Source organism: Trachypithecus francoisi, unplaced genomic scaffold (assembly GCF_009764315.1).
Source record: "Trachypithecus francoisi isolate TF-2019V2 unplaced genomic scaffold, Tfra_2.0 Lachesis_group5, whole genome shotgun sequence".
NCBI lineage: Eukaryota > Metazoa > Chordata > Mammalia > Primates > Cercopithecidae > Trachypithecus > Trachypithecus francoisi.
The window spans coordinates 58096015-58120052 of NW_022681470.1; the positions used below are offsets into that span (position 1 = coordinate 58096015).

The window sequence follows — 24038 nt, forward strand, 5'->3', positions numbered from 1 at the left end:
ATTCTCCCAACAATCCTCTATGTTGGGTATAATTATACTAGTTTTACAGATGGAAAAACTGAGGCACTGGGCAACTGACAAGGCCAGGGCAGGCTGGCTCCAGAGTCTGTGTTCTTGACCCCGGGTCTTCCTCCACTTTGTAGGTCTCAGCCCAGTGAACTGGAGGAAGCACCTCAATTCCCAGGCAGTTGCTGCCATTTCAGTCTTCAAGGCTGCAGGCTTCATCCAGGTCCCAGGCCATTTGTGCAGGGAGAGCTGGTAGCAGTTCACCTCCTCGTGCCTTGGAGGGAATCCAGGCCCCCTCATGGTACTTGGGGAGGATGGGGTCTAACTGAGAGGAGACTTTACTCCTGCTTGTCAAAGTGATAGCAAAAGGCCATGATGATTGGAGAGAGTCATACCCAGCTGTCCTCAGGCAGCACAGCCCACCAGCACCATGACACTAGGAGCTGGGGTGGAATTCCCAGGAATGGGTGATGCCACTGGGGTGTGGCTGACGGTGGGAGGCTGGGAAATGCAGTCCTATGGGGACGTCCCTGCCTTCCCCACCTTGCCCGCTCCCCTGTGGGTGCAGCCAGTGTGCATTCCCTGTGGGCAGCCCACCCTGGCTGAGACTTGGCAAGGCTGCCAGCTGCTCCTTTTCCCAGCACAGGAAAGCAAAGCCCAAAGCCTCTGAGAGGCTCAATCAGCATGATCACATCTTTGCTGGGTTTGAGCCAGGATGAGCGTTTGGGCTTCTCATCAGGTGTCTGAGATGACGTCCAGGCGTGTCATTTACGGAGAACAAGGGTGCTCCTTGTTGTGTTTCCATTTAAGGCTTAGCTGGCTCTTCGCCCTTTGGCAATGCTGGGCTTCCCCCTCCATGTTGTCATCTGCCACCTTCCTTCCCCTGAGAGGAGAATGGAGGGTGTGGCCATTTATAAAGGCTTTCATGGCATATTTTGCCTGTAATCTGCAGGACATGCTTTCCATACCCAGATGCTCAGAAAATTGCCCAGCTCCTCTCCCCATGCCTTGTGATTGTCCATCTATGCCTCTCCCAACAACCAGACACCAGTTCTCTTTGGGGTAGGTTGGTTTGACCCAGTTTGGGGAAGAAAATTGTGCCTGCCTGAGTGCACAGCTGGGTGTGTGGGTGAAGGGGATGAGCAGGCCATTGCCAAGGTTAACAGTCTGTGGCTTCTGAGTTTTGGATGCAACTTCTGACTGGTGGTTTGACACCCAGTCTTTCTGGGAGCTCAAACCATGGGAGTTTCTTGCTGTCTGTGACTCCCTGCAGAGATGAAAAATGACCAAGTTGAGTGCCAGCCCCTCCCCAGCCTTGTGTGGCTAGATCTGGCGTGGAAGGGAATTACCCAGTTGCCTAACGACCTCCCCTACACACACATATACTCTCTCTCTCTCTCTCTCTCTCTCTCTCTCTCTCAGGGAGGGGCAGGGGTGGCCAGGCAGGCTCTGGGTTGCTGGGTTTGGCCCTGGCCCATCCCAGCAAAGGTGAGTCCCAAGTCAGCACCTGTGTGAAGACATTTTTTATCAGACTCGATGTTGATCCTCTACTCTGAGAACAAGTTGGAGCAGGTCAGACCCACCAGCTTGTGAGCTCCTGGGAAAGTCCTCCTCGGAGAGTTCTGTTCCAGAGCTAATTCCACCAAGTCTCCAACCTCACAGGCTCGCCCCAAGGAGGCCAACTCCCCACTTGGGCTCACACAGAGCCCCTGGGGCACCTCATTGTCTGTTGTATGTTTTCATGCTGGATTGAGCTTCTGCCTGGCTTCTCCCCATTGCCAGCCTAACAACAAAGCCCAGGAGGCCCTCCCTGTACCCCACCCTGCAGCCCCAGGCCTGCCTCCATGTGTGCAAGCAGGCCCGTAGCTCGCAGTCCCTTGTGAAAGGGCCCAGGGAGCAGGAATATCATCCCTGTTTGGCATTTGAGGTGATCTGTTACCCTTTGCTTCTTGCCCTGGAAGAAGGGAGGCAAGATGAAGAGTCTAGCAGAAAAGAACACTAGAAAACAGTCCTGGCCAGAATAGAAGTTTCTGTGTGCTGAGTATAAGGGGCCAAAGAAGGCTGGCTGTGTGAGAAGCTGCTGGTGTCTGGGAATGGCATAGGGCTTGGAGACCCAGGCTCAAGTCTGGGTTTTGTCCTTTTCTCACTGAGTGACTACTAGAAGGTCACTTTCCTCTGGGCCTCCAACTCCCCCTCCTGGACTGTACCATGTGGGATTAGATCAGAGGTTGTCAAACTTTATTGACAGCAATTCACAGTAATAAATGCATTGTATGTTGCAATCCAGTACCCATACACTGTTTCACAAAACAATGTGTGACTTTACTACCTGCACTGCACTCTGATATTTTATATTCCAGGATATATTATTCTATTCCATCTTTTTAAAAATGATGGTCACAGTCTTCTAAATTGACTTTATAATCTGTAATGTGTCACAGTTTGCAGTTAGAAAAGTAATATATCACATGATGGCTCAGGTTCCTTCCACGCCAAACATTCTGGGATTCTCTGAGCGTTATTATGGGGCCTGGGGAGGGCTGTATCTCATGCCCCGCTGGATCCAGGACCCCCATTTAGGAACCTTGACTGAGCTTTTCTCCCTTTCCCTGGACAGATCTACAATGGAACCCTCAAGCGGGAGCCTGACAACAGGCGCTTCAGCTCCTACAGCCAGATGGAGAACTGGAGCCGACACTATCCCCGAGGCAGCTGTAACACCACCGGAGCAGGCAGCGACATCTGCTTCATGCAGAAAATCAAGGCGAGCCGCAGTGAGCCCGACCTCTACTGTGACCCACGGGGCACCCTGCGCAAGGGCACGCTGGGCAGCAAGGGCCACAAGACCACCCAGAACCGCTACAGCTTCTACAGCACCTGCAGTGGTCAGAAGGCCGTGAAGAAGTGCCCTGTGCGCCCACCCTCCTGTGCCTCCAAGCAGGACCCTGTGTATGTCCCGCCCATCTCCTGCAACAAGGACCTGTCCTTCAGCCACTCCAGGGCCAGCTCCAAGTGAGTGCTGCTGGGCTGGGTTGCGGAGCCAGGAGGGCCAGTGGGGAGACACACCCTTAGCCTGACTGCACCCTGCAAAGGGCTCCTGGGATGACAGGAGAGACATAGCTTCTGTCCCTGGGGAGTTCATTGTCCCTGATGTGATGGACTCCCTGATGGGGAGAACCTGGCCTGATGGGCCCTTGACCTCAAGAAGTTCTTAGAGTGAAGCTGAAACAGACATAGACTGTGTAGGTTTTCAAGGTCACAGTTTATGAACAGTGGGAGGTTAATGGTTCTCAAAGTGTGTTCCTCCAACCAGCAACATCAGCATCACCCAGGAATTTGTTAGAAATGCTCATTTGGGGACCCACCCTAACACTGGGAAAGGGGCCCGGCAATGCATATTTTAACAAGCCCTTCAGTGATTCTGATTTACACTAGAGTTTGAGAACCTCTGATCTTAGGCATGTAAATCTCTATCCATGTTCTGAAAGAGCAAAGGAATATGCCCCTGTACGGACAATGGGAAAAGAATGGGTTTTAGGTTACGTTATAACGTAACCTAAAACATAACCTGTAAATCCAAAAGACAAATAAGATGAATAGACATAAAAACTGAGGGACATGGCCTGGGTGTGGTGGCTCACACCTATAATCCCAGCACTTTGGGAGGCTGAGGCAGGAGTGGGTAGAGGGTGCTTGAGCTCAGGAGTTTGAGACCAGCCTGAACAACATGATGAAACCCTATGTCTACAAACAAATACAAAAATTAGCCAAGCATGGTGGCGGGCGCCTGTCGTCCCAGCTACTCAGAAGGCTGAGGCAAGAGAATCACTTAAGCCCAGGAGGTGGAGGTGGCAGTGAGCTGAGATAGTGCCACTGCACTCCAGCCCAGGCAACAGAGTGAGACTGTGTCTCAAACAAACAAACAAACAAACAACAACAACAACAAAAACCCTGAGGGACTTCATGGGGCTTCATGATCTAGTGCTACAGAACAGAGCACAACTCCTGTGCATAGATGTTGACGGCCATCACCCAGAGGGAATAAAGGACACCGAATGGGGTGCGCCGTTAGGAACCGTAGACGCAGAGGTGTTGTGAGTGACATTGAGCCTGCCCTTCAGTGCTGGAGGCTCCCTGAACCTTTGAACTGTCCTTCATCACCACCTACTGCTCATTGTTATGTGTTTGGCAAACATTTGCCGAGCATCCACTACATGCCAGACTCTTTGGCAAGTGCAGGGGACAGCAGCCACGATAGGGACAACCCAGAGCTGTTCTGGAGCTACACAATTAACTCCTTTTCAGAGAGCCTCAGGAGCTTTGCATTCTTCATCTTTAATCCTCACACCCCTCGCCAGGCAGGCATGAGTATTCCTGAGGAGAAAACAAGGCACAGAGATGTTAAGCAGCTTGTCCAAGGCCACACAGCTGGCTCTCCATCCTGTGCTCTTCCCTACCAATACCACACTGTTCTGAAAATAAGCAGGACCCCATTGTAGAGCTAGACCTTTCCTAACTACTTGAAGGCTGTAAGGCGTATTTAGGATGATCTGGAGAAGAACTTAGAAACCGCTCTCTCTTAGAGGCTGATCAGGGCAACCTCTGGCTTCAGCTCATTGCCCCAACCGGAGACCCTGAGCGGAGGTTTTAGGTGAGATATGGAAGGGATGAGTGTCAAGCCATTTTACTGATGAATGCAGTGACCTTCTCTCAATGCAGGCAGCAGTACTACTAACCCAGTGCCAGAGAGCCCTGCGACTCGGGTGGTTTTCTTAGAAATGAAGTTGGGTTGCTGTAGCTAAAACCATGAGTATTTATTGACCACTAGGTATGTCAAAGCACGAGGAGAGGGCTCCCTCTCTGAATGCTGGACATAGCCAGTCACCACCCTGTGACTCTACACCAGGGGAGCTGGAGAGGTCCTTAGAAGAGAGGTTTCCCTTCCCTAGGAATGCTTTACAAAGGTGGGGCTTGAGCAGGGCCAGTGACGAGCCTTGAGGCAAGCCTGAGACCTGGCCAGGGTCCAGTGAAGGGGACAGTCTTGCTGGAGCAGACCCTGGATAGGGGCTGGGGAATGTTTTCATAGTGCAGCCGGGTTATTAGGTTAAAACATATGAAATGTCTGGTTTTATGGCTCAAAAAAGGTTAACTACAGACATTTCCTATAATTCAACCTAATACCTGCCCCTGGATATCAGACTAAGCTGTTTAAACTTGAACCTGAAGTATGGAGAAGCCACTGATGGCTTCTGAGCTAGAGAACAACACAGTGAACAGGGCTTTAGGACCACTTATCTAGTAAAAAGGGTATGAATTTTAGATGGGGGAGCTTGAGGAAGAAAGCCAAATATGGCAGTCCCTTGCTGCCATTAAAGTGATCAAAATCAGGAAATTGGTGGCTATAATTTGGGAAGAAAGGGTAGATGTGAAAATTTTTGTGTAAGCCCAGCTGGTCTTGGGGATGGATAGATGGACAGACAGATGGATGAATGGATCGATGGGTGGTTGGATGGATGGATGAATGGATGGATGTATGGACAGATGGGTGGATAGATGGATGCATGGACGGATGGATGGATAGACGGATGGATGGATAGATGGATGGATAGACAGATGGATGGATGGATGGATGGATGGATGGATGGATGGATGGGATCATGTCCATTGTCTTCCATATTCCTAATACCAGGCACAAACAAGAGAGATGGCAAGGTGGGTGGGAAGCTTCCCCTCAGGGAATAGGGAGGAGTTTTTCCTCAGTGCAGAGATAACATACCTGCTTGGACATTAACTGTGACCAGGGATTCACTATTCTCACATGGGGAAAATCCAGTGGGTGTAGCTTTCTCTTCTCTGGAAGAGAGGAACCGTTCCCAGGGGTATTCTCCAGGTGGGCCCAGACTGCCTTGTTCTGGCTCTCCAGAGGCAGATTAGGCTGTGGCAGCTTAGCGTACCAGGAGGAATTCCGAGCTCCCTCAACAGGGCTCCCAGCCCACCCTGTAACCACCCCCACTGCCCATTCTTCACAGGATCTGCAGTGAGGACATTGAGTGCAGTGGGCTGACCATCCCCAAGGCTGTGCAGTACCTGAGCTCCCAGGATGAGAAGTACCAGGCCATTGGGGCCTATTACATCCAGCATACCTGCTTCCAGGATGAATCTGCCAAGCAACAGGTAGCTGGCTGCATACCTTCCTCCTTGGTGGGCCTGCGCAGGGCCTGGGTGTGTCAGCCTGACTCTGCTCTTAGAGATGGGTGGGGGCATCTGCAGTTGGCTTCTTCTTGCCCTGCCCAGCTGCCAGGGGCCTTCACATTGCCCAAGGTTAGAGCTGGGCATCTTAACTTTCTGCAGAGCAAAGCCCTCTGTTTAAGTGGACACTAGGCATGTACACTTCCTCCACTGGTTGTGGAAGAGATACTTCAATGCCAGCCATGGGTTCAACAGAAACCCCCTTTCTCAAATCCCACTAAAGAACATGACTGCTCCCCACCTCTCAACTCCTGCCCTCCTACCCGCTTCCTCTCTCCCACTCCCCTTCTCTCTCCAGGCATTTTATGGTAGAAAATAGGCCCTGTTGATGCTTCCAAAGCTTTGCTGGCGGGAAGGACACTACAGGGCTCTTCAGTTCAGCCCAAGGATGTAGTGTCAGAAATGTGTTTCCCAGAGTCCCGAATAAGTTTGTATCCGTTTCTATGTCTGTATTCTGCTTTAGGGTTTTGAAATGTATTTACATCCACTTTCTTATCAGGTCCTCACCATCATTCTCCAGAGGAAGAAAGCAGGACTCAGGAAAGAGGAGGGACCCTAGCTGAGGGTCTCCCAGCTAGGATATGGGAGCTAGGATATGGGAGCTAGGATCTGCATCCAGGTCTTTCGCCTCCTGATCTGGGTCAGTTATCATGACCTCACACTGCTTATTTATTTTGGTAGACTGGAATATTTCTGAACTGATAGATTTTTTGGTCTAAAAAAAAAAAAAAGTCAGCTTTGAGTAGAGAATAACTAGATCAGCCTCATCTCCCTTGACCAGGCAGTGTGGCGACTTTCTCCTGGCAGGTCTATCAGCTGGGAGGCATCTGCAAGCTGGTGGACCTCCTCCGCAGCCCCAACCAGAATGTCCAGCAGGCCGCGGCAGGGGCCCTGCGCAACCTGGTGTTCAGGAGCACCACCAATAAGCTGGAGACCCGGAGGCAGAATGGGATCCGCGAGGCAGTCACCCTCCTGAGGAGAACTGGGAACGCCGAGATCCAGAAGCAGCTGACCGGTAGGATGCCACGGCCATAGAGAGCCAGCGTGGGGGGCTGGGCAAGGCCACTGGCTATGGCCTCAGTCTCTCCAGGCTGGGCCAAGACACAGCTGTGCAGATTTGACCTAGGGCCAATATCCTGAGAGTTTAGTGACACTGGCCTTGGACCAATTAGGGGTGTCCAGAGGGTGACCTTGGGTGGTGTGCACACACACAAGGGGTCACCATCTTTTTGAGGTTAAAGAGCAAAAGGAGGAAGGCTCATGTCCTGGCAAGATCATATTCCACAAGCCCTGGGATTCCCAGGTGATGGAAAGAGAGTAAGACTGAGGGGGGAAGGGGTTAACAGGTCTTAAGCACCTACGCTGTGTTCAAGAAATACGGTAAGCTCTCAAGGTGGGGGGCACAAGAGGAAGAGGTCACCATGAAGACCTAGAATTGGACTGGGAAGATCAGACCATGTACAGAGTAATAATTGATAAGTATTTCTGGAGTAACTTTTAGGTGGAAAAGAGACTGCGTTAGAAGATTCCAAGTGCTACAATTTACACTAAAAACCACTGATCAATCAAACATTTTTTGATCACTTTCCACATGCATAATTTTGGCCTTGACAGAGAACTCTGAGATGTTCCCTGCCCTCAAGGAACCTTCAGTCTGGTTGGTACATTGAGAAATGATCTCATGAAACAGTCAGACAATAGGTTCTATAGACCAGGGCTACCTGGAAGGTGACATTTCAGTAGAGCCCATTTGCTAGAGTCCAGGCTGGGGCTGTTACCTCGGTCCCTAGGGCATCCTGAGCCTGGCACAAATTGGGATGATGGTCTCTGCCCCCCAGGGCTGCTCTGGAACCTGTCTTCCACTGACGAGCTGAAGGAGGAGCTCATTGCCGACGCCCTGCCTGTTCTGGCCGACCGCGTCATCATCCCCTTCTCTGGCTGGTGCGATGGCAATAGCAACATGTCCCGGGAAGCGGTGGACCCTGAGGTCTTCTTCAATGCCACAGGCTGCTTGAGGTGAGAGAAGAAGACACATGGGGTCTTTTTGTGCCAGCCTTGGGCCCTTCCCCAGACAGCCCCATCTCAGCCAACATTCAGCCAGTGCATAGAACGTAACAGACAACCTGGCACTCGCTCTTATGGGCAGGCTCCAAGACACAGGGACTCAGACCTTTCTAACTTCCCTGGATCTGGATAAGGCCCAGGACCCTACCACCCGCTTTGAAAGAATGCAGTGGACATTAATCAGGAATCTGAGCGTGAAATGCCTGGATCTGAATATCCAAACTGGTTCAACCATTTCCCTCCTCCACCCCATGAAAAAATGCATTTCTTGTGCTATCTTGAAGAGTGTTCTTTTAGACAAAAGTCTACCGACGGGTTGCTAATGAGTCACTTCCCAGCTGTGGTGTTAAAACTGTTTGCCATGTTCATTGGCATGAAGACAGCACTGCTTCGCCCAAAGTTGCCTAAGTTCCGTACCAGGGTGTGGCAAAGCCCCTATGGGGCTGGTGGGAGAGCTTGTTCTAGAAGCAGAGGTTTACAAGCTGGCGAGAGGGGTGGGTGTGGAGGGGCGGCTTGTACAGGGCTTGGAACCCTGGAGCAGGATCCCTTTTAGGGTCCCAGCTTGCTTTAATGGGAGTTGTCTTTCCCAGCTCTTGAGAACCACCCCCCTTCAGAGTGGTGGGTGCAGCTGGCATGTGCCTCTGTCTCAACTTGTGTTTCTCCCTGCCAGCCTCCAGTAGCAGCCTCCAAGAAGCAGAGAGGCTGGGGAGATGAAAAGTGAGGGTAATTAAGAGTCTTATGGGGTTGATGTGCTATTGGTAGCAAGCAGCAACCACACCCCTCTGCACCAGGCTGATGAGCCCAGATTGCTTGGGAATGAGCCTACTGCTAGGGGCAGAACACGACTTGGGTGGAGAGGGAGCTTCTGGTGCCCAGCCTGGCCACCCCCAGCTCCACTGCTGATCCAGCATCAACAGGGCTTCTTCCTGCCCCACAGAAAGAGACTGGGCATGTGGGAGCTTCTGGCTTAGCAGGGTGTGGGCCTTGGGCTGCAGCTGCAGAGGGACCATTGCCACATGGAGCCATTGCCAATTATAAAGTTACTGGGCAGAGTGAAGGAGGAAAAGAACTGAGTGCAAATGAGACCTCATTTCAGCCTCAGCCAGGGCCAGGCGGAATTGGCTAAATGGTTTCTCTTTCCTTCCTTTTTCGTCTTTTCCTCCCTTCACTCCTTTCCTCCCTTTCCTCTTCTCCTTCCTTCCTCCTACTACAACTTCCAATCTCCACCCCGTCGTCTCCTCTCTGCCCTCCCCTCCCCTGCCTGTTCTCTCTCCTTCCTGTCCCACACCACACTTTCTTGTCTCTACCTTCCCTGTTCTCTCTTCCCCCTTTCTCTGCCCTCTCCCACTCTCTGTTCTCTTCCCCAGGAACCTGAGCTCGGCCGATGCAGGCCGCCAGACCATGCGTAACTACTCAGGGCTTATTGATTCCCTCATGGCCTATGTCCAGAACTGTGTAGCGGCCAGCCGCTGTGACGACAAGGTGAGTGCATCCCCGGTGGCACCCTGACCCCTAGGCCCAGCCCCCTACGTTTTCTGGGTGCCTTTGAGGCCTGGCCCAGTGACAAGACAGTAGCACAGAGTCAGGGGTGGTAGAAGGGGCATCTGGATGCAGGGCCCAGTGTGGCTACAGGGGTGGGCTCTGAGGACAGTGTGCCCATGCAAATCCACTCTCCCTCACTTAGAAGTGTAGTCGATGCAGCTGCTTCCCTCATCTCTCTGTTCCCCAGTTCACTCTTCACTCTAATGGAAATGGTCATAATCATATCAACTCATGGGTTGTCTGAAAGGCTCGATTAGTTAATAAGCAAAACACGAAGAGGGCCTGGCACAGAGGAAGCTCCCAGCGAGTATCTGCTGGCTGCACTTCACTGGCGGTGCCGAGCCCTGTCCCGTGGCCCTGAGCCCTGCCCCACAGCCCCGAGGAATCCATACTGGTGTCCCCAGGGCTTAGTGTCCCCTTGAGATGAGACTCTTTCTGCCACTGCTATCTTCCCACTGCCTCCCAGAAAAGCCATTGGCAGGGTCACCTTCCTGCCCTCTCTGGACTTCTGGACACAGCACAAACAGAGAGAAAACAAAATCGTGGAGGGCAGATAAACAGAAGGCTGAGATGTCCCCCCCATGGCAGGACAGTGGCTCAGGAGATAGTGAGGTCCAGCAGGCCCCAGATCGCCAGGGGACTGGCTGGCATCACAGCATCTGGGTTCTCAGCACAGTTTCCGTGAGGAGGGATTTTATCTCCTGCTCCCTCCACTGGAAACAACAGCAGGGTCGCAGAGGAGAGCAGTGACGCTGGGCTGCTCTGCCTGGTTCCAACTGGCAAGATGCTTTTCTGCTCTGGGCACAACATCCCCAACACCTGTGCAACCCCAAGCCCTGGAAGTCAGATTCCCTTAGACCCCAGCAAGGGCCAAACATCATTAGAAGGGGAAATCTGCTGCCCCCAAACCCTAGTCCTGGAGGTTTGCTGAAGGAGATTGACGAAGATCTGGGCCCATGCCATGGTGAAGCCCTGGGCTCCCGGTGTTGCTGTTTGTTGACTTAGCACCGCTGACATTGACAGCTAAGGACTGGCCATAGGAAGAAGGAATGAGGGGTGCACTGGATGGCTTTGGAATCTAGAGGCATGGGGCTTCTTCTGGAGGAGTTTGTTCTGGGAAAAAAGACACATTCTTCAGCATCCCAGTCTGCCCATTGGCATGTTGTCCACAGCAGTTCTACTACACGCTAGGCCCTGTGATAAGGGCTTTCTCTGTATCATCTTCCCAATACCTTAGTGAAGTGGATGATTGTAGTCCCATTTTACGGTTGAGATAGCTGAGACCCAGAGAAGTGAGGCCAGTCAAGTTCATGCAGCCAGGAAATGACAGATTCAAACTCAGGTCCCAGAGGTGGCCCTGGAAGACTTTCCAGGCTGAGAGTGTGGTGGTGCCTGCACTCATCGTTCCTGATGCAGCCCAGATGCCTCTGCTCTCTTATTAGTTAGGGTAGGTGTTAGGCCAGGAGCCTGTCTGGCTGGGCAGAGGCTCAGGCCCATGCCTTTCCTTGGTCCCCAGTCCGTGGAAAACTGCATGTGTGTCCTGCACAACCTCTCCTACCGCCTGGATGCTGAGGTGCCCACTCGCTACCGCCAGCTGGAGTATAACGCCCGCAATACCTACACCGAGAAGTCCTCCACTGGCTGCTTCAGCAACAAGAGCGACAAGATGATGGTGAGTACAGCATCAGCAGGGCCAGGGCCCGCCCCATCGAGCATCCCACCAGGAGTCACTGCCTCATCTGCCCTTTCCTCTGGGCCCTCCTGGAGCCCGAAACCAGCCCTAAGGGACAGGCCCGTGCCAACGCCTTGGCCTGGGACTCATGCTGCATGCCAGGAGCTGAGTAGAGGCCATTCATCTTGCACAAGGGGAAATCTGTTCTTGGAAGTATAAGGGCTCAGACCACCTTAGAGGTCAAAAACTCCAGCCCTCTGTTTGCAGGCCTTGGTCTTTCTTACTGTATAATGGGTCAAGTCTCCCCGATCTTCTCCCTTGCCCTTGAGAATCTGAGGAAAGCCAGAACTCTCACCCTTTCTGGCCTTGGTTCCCGCCATCTCCTGAACCCTCCAGGCTTTCCCAGAAGCAGAAGCCTGCCGGGGATGGGTAGTCAGCCCTCCTTCACTGGGCCCAGCTGTGGAATCCAGGTCCCAGACCACCCCCGTTGGCCCAGGCTGGGTCAAACCTACTCTCTAAGTCTAGAAGAGGAGGAAGCATCATGATGGGAGAGCCCAAAGCAGCCCCACGTATCTGGAAGGTTTGGACCAAGGCTGCCCTGGAGCACAGCTCCCAAAATGCCAGGATGCTCTCTTCTCCCACATCCTGGGGTGGTCTGGAGGATGATGGCCCATTCCTGCATCCCACAGAGCTGCTGCAGTGCGTAGAGGAAAGGGGTGCAGCGGGGCTGTCCTAGGCTCCCTGCCTCCGCAGGTGCTTCCTCAGCTCGCCCTATCTGGAACCACGACTCTGAGGCTGGGGGGACGGGGACAGAATGCCCAGGTTGTGTCCTCTCACGAGGCTCCCACTGACCCCCCGACATGCTCTTTATCTTCAGAACAACAACTACGACTGCCCCCTGCCCGAGGAAGAGACCAACCCCAAGGGCAGCGGCTGGTTGTACCATTCAGATGCCATCCGCACCTACCTGAACCTCATGGGCAAAAGCAAGAAAGATGCCACCCTGGAGGCCTGTGCGGGTGCCCTGCAGAACCTGACGGCCAGCAAGGGGCTGGTGAGTGGGGCTGTACCTTCTCTCCCGTAGCGGCCCCATCCTCCAGCCACTGTCCAGGCTCCGCTCCCTCCTTTCCCCCCAGCCTGTCCCCCGGCTTTGGAGTCTCCCATGAGCAGAGTGCCTGGCATATGCTGGGCTCTGGGCTGAGCACTGGGGAAACACCTCTGCCCTTTAGGAGCTGCTGGGGGGTGCAGAGTGGGTGGGCCCACTAATGCTGGATTCAGTCCATGGCCACACAATCCTCTTGGACACATGGTTCCTGGTCCCTGGCTGGCTTCCTGGGCTCTGCTTGAGGTTAGGGAATGGGGTGGAGAGGGTGTTTGGCAAAAGGAGTTGCCCATTTGTTGAACTCACAAAGGTGGAAAAAGAGGGTTTGGGGTCCAAGCAGGTCCAGAGAAGACTGGACAGAATTCGTGCAGATGTTAAGGCCAAATGTATGTAGCTTGGAGGGCACAGTGATACGGGGCAAAGCCAGAGGAAACCTGTTTGCAATCAAGAAGAGTTGAGATGGGCCAGGCAGCCAACTATTCTCCAGCTTTACTTAGGACAAGGGAACCAAGCAGCAGCAGCACTAGAGTGGACCGAGGGTGGAGAACTTCTGTGGCTGTGAGGAGTGAGGCTGGGCAGCTCTGAGAACACCAAATCCACCTAGACCTGTTACACCCAGGGTGGCTCTGTTGCTTAGAGGTCTGGGTAAACTGGCCTACCTCTAGGGGACCCCACTTCTGTCTCCATGTGGGCCCAGACCCTCTCTTAGCCCTCTTTTCTCAAGCAAGCCCTCAACAAATATGTGTTGGATTCTAAAGAGGTAAGAAAGTTGGAAGAAGAAGGCCAGCTGTATAACTGACAAATACCCTTGACCGTATAGTTTCACATGGGCAGATAGTGTGGGGAGACATAATGGGGGCAGTGCTGAGACAGTGGGGTGAGAGAGCAGCATTGGACACTTGGGTTAGTCTAGAAGCTGACTCTGGGTTACTATGAGTAGGAGAAATGAAACTTCCCTCTCTCCACCCATCTGGTCTGCAGGTTGATCCGGGAGACGGGATCAGGGCTGGGAAAGGGGAGGTGCATGTTAGCCTAGGTTTCTGTTGTTACCCACATGTGAGCAGATTTTTGTGTCTGCTAGTGCTTCCAACGTGAAAGAGAAAGGGTTTTGGGATGTCTGCCTTTGGGATTCCTTGCCCCTTTCTGCCTGCCATGGTGCCTGGGAAGCCACAGGCTAGCTCCTTACCTGCTCCTTCTCTCTTAGATGTCCAGTGGCATGAGCCAGTTGATTGGGCTGAAGGAAAAGGGCCTGCCACAAATTGCCCGCCTCCTGCAATCTGGCAACTCTGATGTGGTGCGGTCCGGAGCCTCCCTCCTGAGCAACATGTCCCGCCACCCTGTGCTGCACAGAGTGATGGGTAAGGTCCCTCTCTCTCCTCCCCCTCTAGCTAAGACATGGCAGGCTCCCTACAATTCAAAGCCTGCTTGAAGGTCATCTTTTAAGCCATTCCCTGGGATGAGCTTTCTAGGAAAGGAAGCTAGCCAAAGACAGGTGTGGAGACAGGAGTGGGGAGCCTGTCACCTGAGGGCTGGGAGCAGATCTGCAAAAGTCCTATCTGGGTCTCTGAGCCCTGAGTTTGAGCTGCCAGGAAGCCCTGAGGGCCCCCTGGCTCACAGCCTGGCAGAAAGCTATCCAAGAGTGTGGCCCCAGAGGGAACCCCTCAGCCCCTCCTTCCCTAGTCATCCTGACCCTGTACCCCAACTCCTTCCTCTCCCAGGGAACCAGGTGTTCCCAGAGGTGACCAGGCTCCTCACCAGCCACACTGGCAATACCAGCAACTCTGAAGACATCTTATCTTCGGCCTGCTACACCGTGAGGAACCTGATGACCTCGCAGCCACAGCTGGCCAAGCAGTACTTCTCCAGCAGCATGCTCAACAACATCATCAACCTGTGCCGCAACAGGTGGGCGGGGGGTGCTCCCACGGGCTGCACCCCAGTCAGAGCCCCTCCTCACCCTGCACAGCAGGAGGCAGTCCCACAGCTCTCCATGGAGCAGGGAAAGCACCCAGGATAGGAGGAGCCAGGGACGGGGAAGCTTGAATGGAGGAGAAGTTCCAGAAGCCGAGAATGCGTGGAGCGAAGGGTCCAGCATCCAGGCCGCAGGGCTGCACGGAGGGAAGAGGCAACACACTGGGCCAGCAGGAGGCATGGGACAGCAGGTCCAACTGAATAGGGACATTATCCTGTTCTGTGGGGCTGCCTCTTCCCAGGACAAGGCTGGGGACTGGAGTGGAAGAGCTCTGCCCCCTCATGGCCCCTGAGGAGAGTCCTGGGGTGCTCTAGGTGGGCAGGGTCATGGAGTTGTGCCCACTGTGTAGGGTGACCAGGCTCACCACACCCCAATGGGGCTCCTCTCTTTTGCACACCTGAGGCCTCCTCTGAGGCCTCCCCTGTGTCCAGTCCCTGGCAGTGGGGGTGGGAGGGAAGAGGGTGTTCCTTCTCACGCCTCCTGGAATCTCATCTCACAAATGCACTTTTCACCTGCCCAGTGCCTCACCCAAGGCCGCAGAAGCTGCCCGGCTTCTCCTGTCTGACATGTGGTCCAGCAAGGAACTGCAGGGTGTCCTCAGACAGGTAAGAGCTCAGGACATCATCCTCTTCTGAGGTTCTTCCTGCTCATGAGCAGAGGACCTGGCATATGCTGGGCTCTGGGCTGGGCACTGGAGAAACGCCCCTGCCCTTCGGGACAGTCTGAGAAACAAAGACAGCTTCTACATGAAAATGAATGTGATGAACATTCTGATCGAGTCTCTGGGCTCTGGGATCTGCGAGGGGTGCTGAGAACATGGAGGGCAGAGGAAATCAAGGAAATGTGTGAGAGGCCTGCGGTGGGATCCTTTAGCAGCAAACTGAAAAGCAGAGTGGACAGAAAGCACACAAGTCTCTTGAGGGCATGGGGTGCACTCCAGCTGGAAATGTAGGTTTGGGCTAGGTTACAAAGCCCTTTTAATTTCAGACTGAAGAGCTTGGATTTGCACCTTTGGCACTGGGGAACCATTCAAAGTTTTGAATAGAGGGTCTCACGATCAAAGCAGCACTAGAAAGACTAATCCCACATGTGTGAGCCAGGCAGGGTGGGCTGAGAAGCCTGGAGCCTGCTGTCCTTGTCCTGTGGTGACCTTGGCCTCCTCAATCCCTCCCCACCTAGCCAGGGGCAGAGCCCTCTAGGGTATAAGGTCTTGTTGTAGGAAATCTTCACATGGCCCCTTCTTTCCCATTCCTCAGTGATGAGCATGGACATAAAGGACAGGAGGCGGAAGAAACGGAGCGGTGGGGCTGATTAGGCTGGAGCTTTTAGCTTGAAGACTATGGTTACATTCACAAAGACAGATCAGACGTGGAGAGGCTGAGAAGGCTTTGAGATGGGAGGAAGAGGGATCCCAATTTGGAGAGGTTGAGTTTGGAAGACTTGGATGGGAGACCAGGCTGGAGGTGGTGTGGGCCCTGGCAGAGGGGCCAGAGCTACCATACAGAGTGGTGCTTTGTTCAGGCAGGCAAAGCCATGAGAACAGGCAAGACCACCATGGGATACATGTGTATGGAAAAGTCTTGAGGGACAGGACAGAAATATGAAGACCATCTGCTGGGGACAAGGAGGAAAGGCCAGGGAAAGGGGGAACTGTGTAGGGTGCCAGAAGGGGCTGAAGACCTGGTGAGAGAAGAGGAAGCTCTAAGGAAGGCAGGGCATCAGTTCCCAGCGCTGCCTAGAGGACCAGGGGATGGACACTGGGAAAGGCTCTGGATCTGGTGCTTCAGAAGTCTCTGGAGCCCTTCAGGAGCACTGCTGGGCAAGCAAAGGGAGCCCCATGGGGCCTGCTGCAGGGGACAAGGCAGTGGGTGGGGATGGACGTGGAGTTGCTGAGAGGAGATGCTGCTCACTGCAATTTAGCCTGGAGAAGAAGAAGCCAAAGAGTGGGTAAAAAGAGATCTGTTTAAAGACAGAGGGGACTCAAGCATCTCTGTCATGGGAGGAGAGGGAGTAGGCAAAGAAGGGAGAAAGACGGGGATGGAGGACTGGGAAGACGGGGGATCAGTTGAGCAGCCTGGGGCAGAGGGAAGCACAGCTCTTCCTCCAGCATGGCAGGGGACAATAGGGAGACCCATGAACCCATGGTGTCCAAAGATGATTGGGGAAATCTGAAGGTCACAGCAAAGAGTGGCCCTTGTTCTCCATGCGACATTCCAGAGCTCCTTTCCAACAGCACTGCATTGGGGGTGGGCTTGGCAAATGGCAGCTGCCAGATAGACAAAGGGAGATGGGGAGGCAGGTAAGGAGGACTGGTAAGAGCTTCCTCCCACTGTGTAATGGTGGTCCAAAGCATTCAGCTTACCCCAAAACACAAATGGAGTCCACCCCCGGCCTAAGACACACAGAGAATCCACTGACATTGCTCTTGGTGGGAATTCCCTTCTACACATGCCTTTGGGAACCAGCGTCCCCATTCAGTCTCCACTCCTCCCTCTAGCTGTGCTTGACAACCGTCCTGGGCATGATCTAGTTGGTGCTTCTGTTCCCAAAGGGCCTTCACATCCATCATGCATTGAGTTGTCACAAGCACAGGTGAGACAGGCCACATGGCTTGTATCCATTTTGCTGAATAGGGAATCAGGGTCCAAGGACTTTGTCTTGATTCAGTGAGTCAGGACATGAGCCAAGCTCGACAGGAATGAGCATGCAAATCTGCAGAAGGAAAATGGCTCATGTAATACATGCCTAAAGACAGGAGGAGCAGGGCCTTGAACCACCTGCTGTTTCGGATCCCCTATGCCATCTCCCCTCCTGTTCCCACAGGTCGGTGATGGCTGACTTGGCGCTCAGAGCTCAGGGCTGGCAGCAGGACCCTCTTTTCAAGGGCACCTGGGCCTATTGCTGCATTCAAATCATGCTGTCCACGTTCACTCGGAAGCATGTCTTGAGCACCTGCTGTATGCTGGGAGAAATAACAGGAACAAGACTCACTCTCCATCCAGCAGGCGCTTAGGGGCTAGTGGGGCTGGAGGTGGAGAACAGACAAGTAAACAGAACCTTCTAGCACAGCAGCTTCTTACCAGTGCCAGCCCCCTGCTCCTTTGTTTGAGAAACACTGGGCATGTCCTCTCTGCCCAAGAGCTCTTGTCAGAATTGTTAAAAAAAAAAAAGATAGAGATGGTCAGAGGGAAGAACAACTGACAACGTCTCTAATCTGATTTTGATTTTTGCTCTGTTTTAAAAATAATACTAACCTAAATCCTCATGCCTTGACTCAGGTTTCTGCAAATGCAAATAGGAAATTCAAATGTGTCAGTGGAAGTTCAAACACATTTCACCAACTCGTTGAGAGTTATTATGTTTGGTTGCACATTTACTGAGGCTGGTTTTAGCCCTGATGCATGTACTTAGCAATAAGAGCAGAGGCTATGTGAGCCAAGGATGCTCTGGGAGGGCAGTGGTCAGTGTCTGACCCCACAGCAAGCCCCATCCAGTTTTGTGTCATTTGGTTGCTGTTTCTGCCTTTGCAGCAAGGTTTCGATAGGAACATGCTGGGGACCTTAGCTGGGGCCAACAGCCTCAGGAACTTCACTTCCCGATTCTAAGAAGAGGCTGACCAAGCAAGTTAGGCTTGCAGGTAAGAATCAATCGCCCCACCCTCAGAGCGAGGGATGCCTCCGGGACCACTGCAATAGCCTCAGCCAGTCTCAGAGACAGGGGCTAGGCCTGTGCTCCCAGGAACACAGAAGCATCCTTTCGCCTGACTCTGGACAACACAAGCAGTTGTGTAGACTGCTTGGCTAGGGGCATGGGTTGTCCCACCTTCAGGATGTTAGGGGTGTATAATGTCCTAGGAGTGTCAGAGGGGTCAGAGGGTCTGGGCAGGACTGCTAGGTACAAATGTGTAGGTTGCACACTGAACAACACAGATGGTGCCATTCACATGGACTACAGTGAGTTCTACAATATGGATAACTGGAGTTCTAGAATATGTCATTCTGGGCTTGGTCATCCACAGCTCACCTTTTTATCCTTTTATAATTCACTTTCCAGTCTCTGCACATGTCCAGTATGGACAAGTTTATTTCCAGCTGATGATTCTAGGCCCCAAAAACTCAGAACCAATCCTATGAGAAAGGCTTGCAGACCTTAGTGTTCATTGGAATCATCTGGATTGCTTGCTAAAATGCACACATTTGGCCCAACCCCAGCTATTCTGACTCAATAGCCCTGGAGTGGGATCTAGGAAAGTCTATTTTTAAACAAGTATCTAAAGTGTTTCTGATGCAGGTAAACTGAGAATCACAAATAGATACTCCAGCCAGATGTTGTCACCCCTAGAGAGGGGCCTCAGAGGCAGCCCCGTGTGGAGCCATCTGCAAATAGCCTGGGATCAAGACAGGGTCTCCTGGGCTGAGGGGGACCTCTTGGCCAGGCTGTCTGCCAGCATCTCCTACTGCAACCCCTGGTGGGGAGAGAGGACTGTAACTTTGGTCTGGATGAAGGTTAAATAAGACTTCAGATATCCTCTCCTGGTAAACAAGCTGCAACAACTTGAAGGCGGAAAAGGGGAAAGAGATTCGGTTCGGCAGATCCTTAATGAACACCACCTTCTTGCTTAGTGAGGAACACAGTGGACAGGGAACAGTGGGGCAGGGTGGCAGACAAAGCTGGCAAGCTTCTGAATCCACAGGGCAACCTATAAATGTGTCTAAGGCTGCCCTGAATCCAGTCTCAGGCCAGGGCACACCTGAGGGCCGATGTGAGAAGAGGGTGGCAGTACAGGCTGGGCTTGTGGTATGGAAACATCTCACTGTAAACACTAACTGGAGGACTTTCTCCTTTTCCAGGAAGATATGACCCAGCTGAGAAGCCCTCAGGCCTCACTGGATGGGGTTTTCTGTCCATCCTGTGCAGTATTTGGAAAAGTTCACAAAAAACTGAGAAGAAACCTAAAAACTGTTGATAACGGAAATATTTTTAGATTTTTTTTCCTTGCGGGAACTGGCAGGCAATGGGGGTTAGGGAGGTTGGGGGGGCTTTCTTGAGTTAAAGGGGCTTATATGTGAAGTCAATATTTCTTCCTCTGAGAAATGGTATATATATGTGTATAATGTAAGTGTGTGCATGCATGTGCGTGTGTGTGTGTGTATGTGTGAGTGTCAAAGCATAACCACAAACTGCAAAAAGCTGGGTAAGCTATTTTGTTGCAGCTCGTAAGGTGGCGAAAAGGACTTTCCTGTGTTTCTTACTCATAGGCAAGGACAACATGTGCTTTTTGGTGAGCGGCTCATAGTTCCTGAAATGTATGGTGCCAGGGCAAGGGGGCCATTACTGCAGTCAGGCCCTCAGAGGAGTCCTGCAGGCTTCCTACCAGCGGTATCTGAGGGTGCAGGAGTAACTGGGGCTGGGCCAGCCTCCCTGCTTATGAGACTGCTTTCCAGGAAGGGAGGTCTGGTGTATCGCATGGGAAAATCTGGTGTGTCTGATGATGCCACCCCTCCTACAGCACCACAAGGACTGAGGTTGGGCAGGTGTGGGGCTCCAGAGGACAGCAGGACACTTTCGCATACTTTGCCAAGTGAGGCCTGCTCAGGCGAGTAGGAGCTGAAAGATGGTGCCTGCCACCCTCTGTGTGCCCATCAGAGCAGGCTCAGCCTGCAAAGGCCCTGCATTCAGAGGTCTTGTAATCTACTTGTTGCAGGAGAAAGAAGGTAAAAAATGATTTTTTAACAAGGCTATTTTATTGCAGATCTTTCCCAAGAGCTGTTCTGGGAATGGCTGTTTGGTCTTCATATTCCCAGTGGAGAGGGGAACAGGCGGGGCTGTGTATACACCTATTCTGGCTTCTAGTGGGATGGAGTTGGGGTATATAAATTAACCAGGAAGATATTTCCACCAAGCCTGCTGTGAGTCAAGTGAGGGGGTGTTTGGGGTCCCAGGAGACTTGGAGGGGGGGAATTTGGGTAGACTAGGAAAGGAAAGTGCCATATCAGGGTACCTGCAAGCCCACATCCCAGCCAGGGGCCATCCTCCATGTCCCCTGACCCCAGTTGTCGTGTCTCCACTCTGTGAAACCCACAGGGGATGTGATAAACAGGGCCATTAGGGGCATCAGCCACATCGAGCCCCCAGACTCTGTGCACTTCAGACGAGCAGTAGCAGGACGGCTCCCGAGGGCCTTATAAGAAAACCTGTGTGGACAGCCCTTGGTGTACACTAGGACAGAGTAGAGCCCAGTGCTCCCAAGCCTTCCTCCTTCCAGCCTCTACCTCCATGCTAGCATTGCTGGTATTAGAGAGGAATTAACTTCCTGGTCTGTGCCCTTCTCTAGAAGAATATAAGATGCTCCTCCTCCCCACCCCTTCTCAGCCTCCTCCCAAGTCTCTTCCTCTTCTGCACCACCCCCGAGTCCAAACCCACCTCTTGCCCCAGCAATCAGAGCTGGAAAACACCGATGTGGACTCAGTATGACAACTGAGATGGGGGAAGCCAGACATGTGAGAATGCTGTCCTCCGAGAGGTGTCCCCGGTCATTAGCCAGCTGTGCTGTGGTACTGTGGGTCTGTCCCTGCTTCTGCTTACACTGGGAGGCCCACTCTTGGCCCACCTCTCCCTCTCAGGGAACCATGTGGAGCCTGGTCTCCCTGGACTGTCCTGGGCATAGGTTTCCGGGGCCTCCTTTGTTGCCATCAGAACCCAGAGGAATTCTTCTCCTAAAAAATATTTATGGCACACCCATCTGTGCTGGGCAGTGTCCTAAGCACTTAGACTACATCAGGGAAGAAAACAGACCACATCCCTGTCCTCATGCAGCTTATGTTTTCCTGGAAGAAAGCGGAGACACGAGTCCTTGGCTTTAGGGCTCCCCGGGGTGGGGGCTGTGCAGTCCGATCAGGGCGGGAGGGGAAACGCACCTCTGCATGTGAAACTTACCAACCCAGGCAGATGCCCCTTCCCCTTAGCACTACCCTGGCCTCCTGCAGCCCCTCACCTCATGTTCTTCCCACCCCCACAGGATGAAGAGCCCCACGGGCCCAGCCCCTGCCCCAGGAACCAGGCAGCCTTCCAGACCTCAGGGGCTGAGGTGGACAGTTAGGGCAGGCCTTCCTTTGGTGACCTTGCTCGTTCCCTCCCAGGCCAGCTCAGGTCACCCGGGCCACTGACCCAGGCCTGTCACTTTGGGAGGGGCAAAACTGAGAGGGGCTTTTCTTAAAGAAGAGAGCAAGGAGTTTGCCAGGCTCCATGTAGCCGACACACGTCTCAGAATTTTAAGTCCACATTGACCTCACACTACCAGGGCCAATGCCCAAAATAAGAAGTTCCAATTAGGGGCCAAATGAGGAAGGACACAGACTCTGCCCCTACCCTGACCCTGGGATCTCCTGTGCTGGTGGCCAATGACAAATCCAGTCATTGACCACCAGCCACCTCTGCAGTGGGGACCACACTAGCAGCCCTGACTCCACACTCCTCTTGGGGACCCAAGAGGCAGGGTTGCTCTCTGAGCGGCCACCTCAGAACCTGGCTGAGCTGGCTGGGAGGACCAGGACTGTGGCTGGGGTGGGCAGGGAAGGGAAGCCGGGGGCTGCTGTGAGGGATCTTGGAGCTTCCCTGTAGCACACCCTCCCCTTGTTTCATATTTGTAGAGGAACCTTGTGCTGGCCAGGCCCAGTTTCCTTGTGTGACACACTAATGTATTTGCTTTTTTGGAAATAGAGAAAATCAATAAATTGCTAGTGTTTCTTTGAACTTTTTCAAGGAGTGGATTCTTTGGGGTGCTGTTGAGGGATGAAGGGGCTACTCATTTCCTTCCGTGATCTCCTCTTACCCTGTACCAGGCAAGGACTGAGAATGCCACCCAAGGGCACAGGGACAGCGCTATCCATGGACACCTGCTCTACAGCAGCACATCTGAGCCTCACCGCAGCTCCATGACACTAGGATTGCTGTCCTGATTTATAAAATAAGTAAAGCAAGACTTAGGGAAGGAACACATACCCCCAGGGTCACACAGCTTGTAAATGTCCCCAAGCCTGAACCCATCCAGGTCAGGGTATCTGTGGGAAAAAGAGAAATCCAAAGATGAAGGTCAAGGAGTTGTTGTTTATTTAGTTTTACTTATTTACTTTTTGAGACAGGGTTTTACTCTGTTGCCCAGGTTAGAGGACTCAAGCAATCCTCCCAGCTTAGCCTCCCACTATGGGTCTCACTCTGTTGCCCAGGCTGGTCTCAAACTCCTGGACTCAAGTGATCCATCTGTCTTTGCCTCTCAAAGCACTGGGATTACAGGCATGAGCCACTGTGCCCAGCTGGAGCTGATGTTTATTGAATGCCTAGTCTACCGGGGTTCTGTATTGGGTGCTGGAGGGTCACAAAAACAAAGGATGTGATGGGCCCCAATCTCAAAAGTCTCATAAGGGACAAGACAAGCATAAGGAAACTGAGGCATGTGTAGTGAATTCCAAGTAATGGTGTGGACATAACCACCGTGGGCCATCAGTGCCAGTCAGGGCCGCCTGGGTCGAGAAGGTCAGGATGCTTGGGGAAGGGCTGAATGTGAGCTTTTCCCAATTTGAAAGGGTGGTGACTGGCAAGGCCTCCCCTACAGCCCATGGCCCTGACCTCCTGGACCATCCCACAGTTCAGTGATGTCCAGAGAGGTCGGGGAGAAGGAGCTGTACCACAGACAAGAAGAAGATGGCCCATCTGTGGCCCAGACTGTTAAATACACGAGGCCTGGGACATCTGAAAAATGTTTTGAGACCTGAAAAGCATGTATTGGCTCCAAAACGTGAGATCAAGTTATAAATTTACTATCAACAAATGTTTAGATTGCTAAGCTTTCATTGAAATACAGCATGCATGCAGAAACATGTACAATTGCAAATGCATGCAGCTCAATGAAGCTTCACAAATGAGTAGCACCCAGATTGAGAAATTGAACATTACCAGCACCCAAAACCCTGCTCAGACCCCTTCAGGTCACTATCCTCCTCCCCAAGGGTAACCACTGTCCTGACTTGTAACACCATAGGTTAATATTGCCTATTTTTGAACTTTATATAAAGGGAGTCAACAGTCAACAGTAAGTCCGTTTTTATGTCTGGCTATTTTATCTCAACAATATGTTTGCAAGATTCATTCATTCCTATTGCATGTTCCTACCACTGCCATATAGTAATCTATGTGTAACTATGCTACAATGTAAAATGCAATATTACATCACCACCATTGTTACATCTATTATTTATAAACAACTGGAAACAATTTGCGGATTACTTGTCTCACTTCCTAAAAATTCCCACATGTGATATAATTACTGGGAAATTACAACTAACAGTAAATAAATTAGATTTTATGTGGGATGTGGGTGCACTTAAAGTGTAGGAGTGCCAAAAAGCTACAGAAGTATTAATTCAGCTGTCCCT

At 52.4% G+C, this 24038-nt stretch overlaps 1 protein-coding gene across 5 annotated transcripts in view; it reads left to right on the forward strand.

The window, feature by feature from the left end:
* PKP1 (plakophilin 1) overlaps positions 1–22359 on the forward strand; it is a 49066-nt gene extending 26707 nt beyond the window's left edge. For 3 of the 5 annotated variants that reach the window (XM_033196883.1, XM_033196885.1, XM_033196884.1), the window contains exons 3-14: positions 2624–3018; positions 6036–6180; positions 7063–7270; positions 8094–8271; positions 9687–9801; positions 11378–11533; positions 12411–12587; positions 13840–13993; positions 14354–14540; positions 15128–15212; positions 18138–18244; positions 19458–22359. In XM_033196883.1, the coding sequence (XP_033052774.1) occupies positions 2624–3018; positions 6036–6180; positions 7063–7270; positions 8094–8271; positions 9687–9801; positions 11378–11533; positions 12411–12587; positions 13840–13993; positions 14354–14540; positions 15128–15212; positions 18138–18212 (1875 nt within the window). In that variant the 3' untranslated portion in view covers positions 18213–18244; positions 19458–22359. The remainder of the gene's footprint in view (positions 1–2623; positions 3019–6035; positions 6181–7062; positions 7271–8093; positions 8272–9686; positions 9802–11377; positions 11534–12410; positions 12588–13839; positions 13994–14353; positions 14541–15127; positions 15213–18137; positions 18245–19457) is intronic. The other 2 variants (XR_004433769.1, XR_004433770.1) reach the window with 2 other exon arrangements.
* The last annotated feature ends 1679 nt before the right edge of the window (positions 22360–24038 follow it).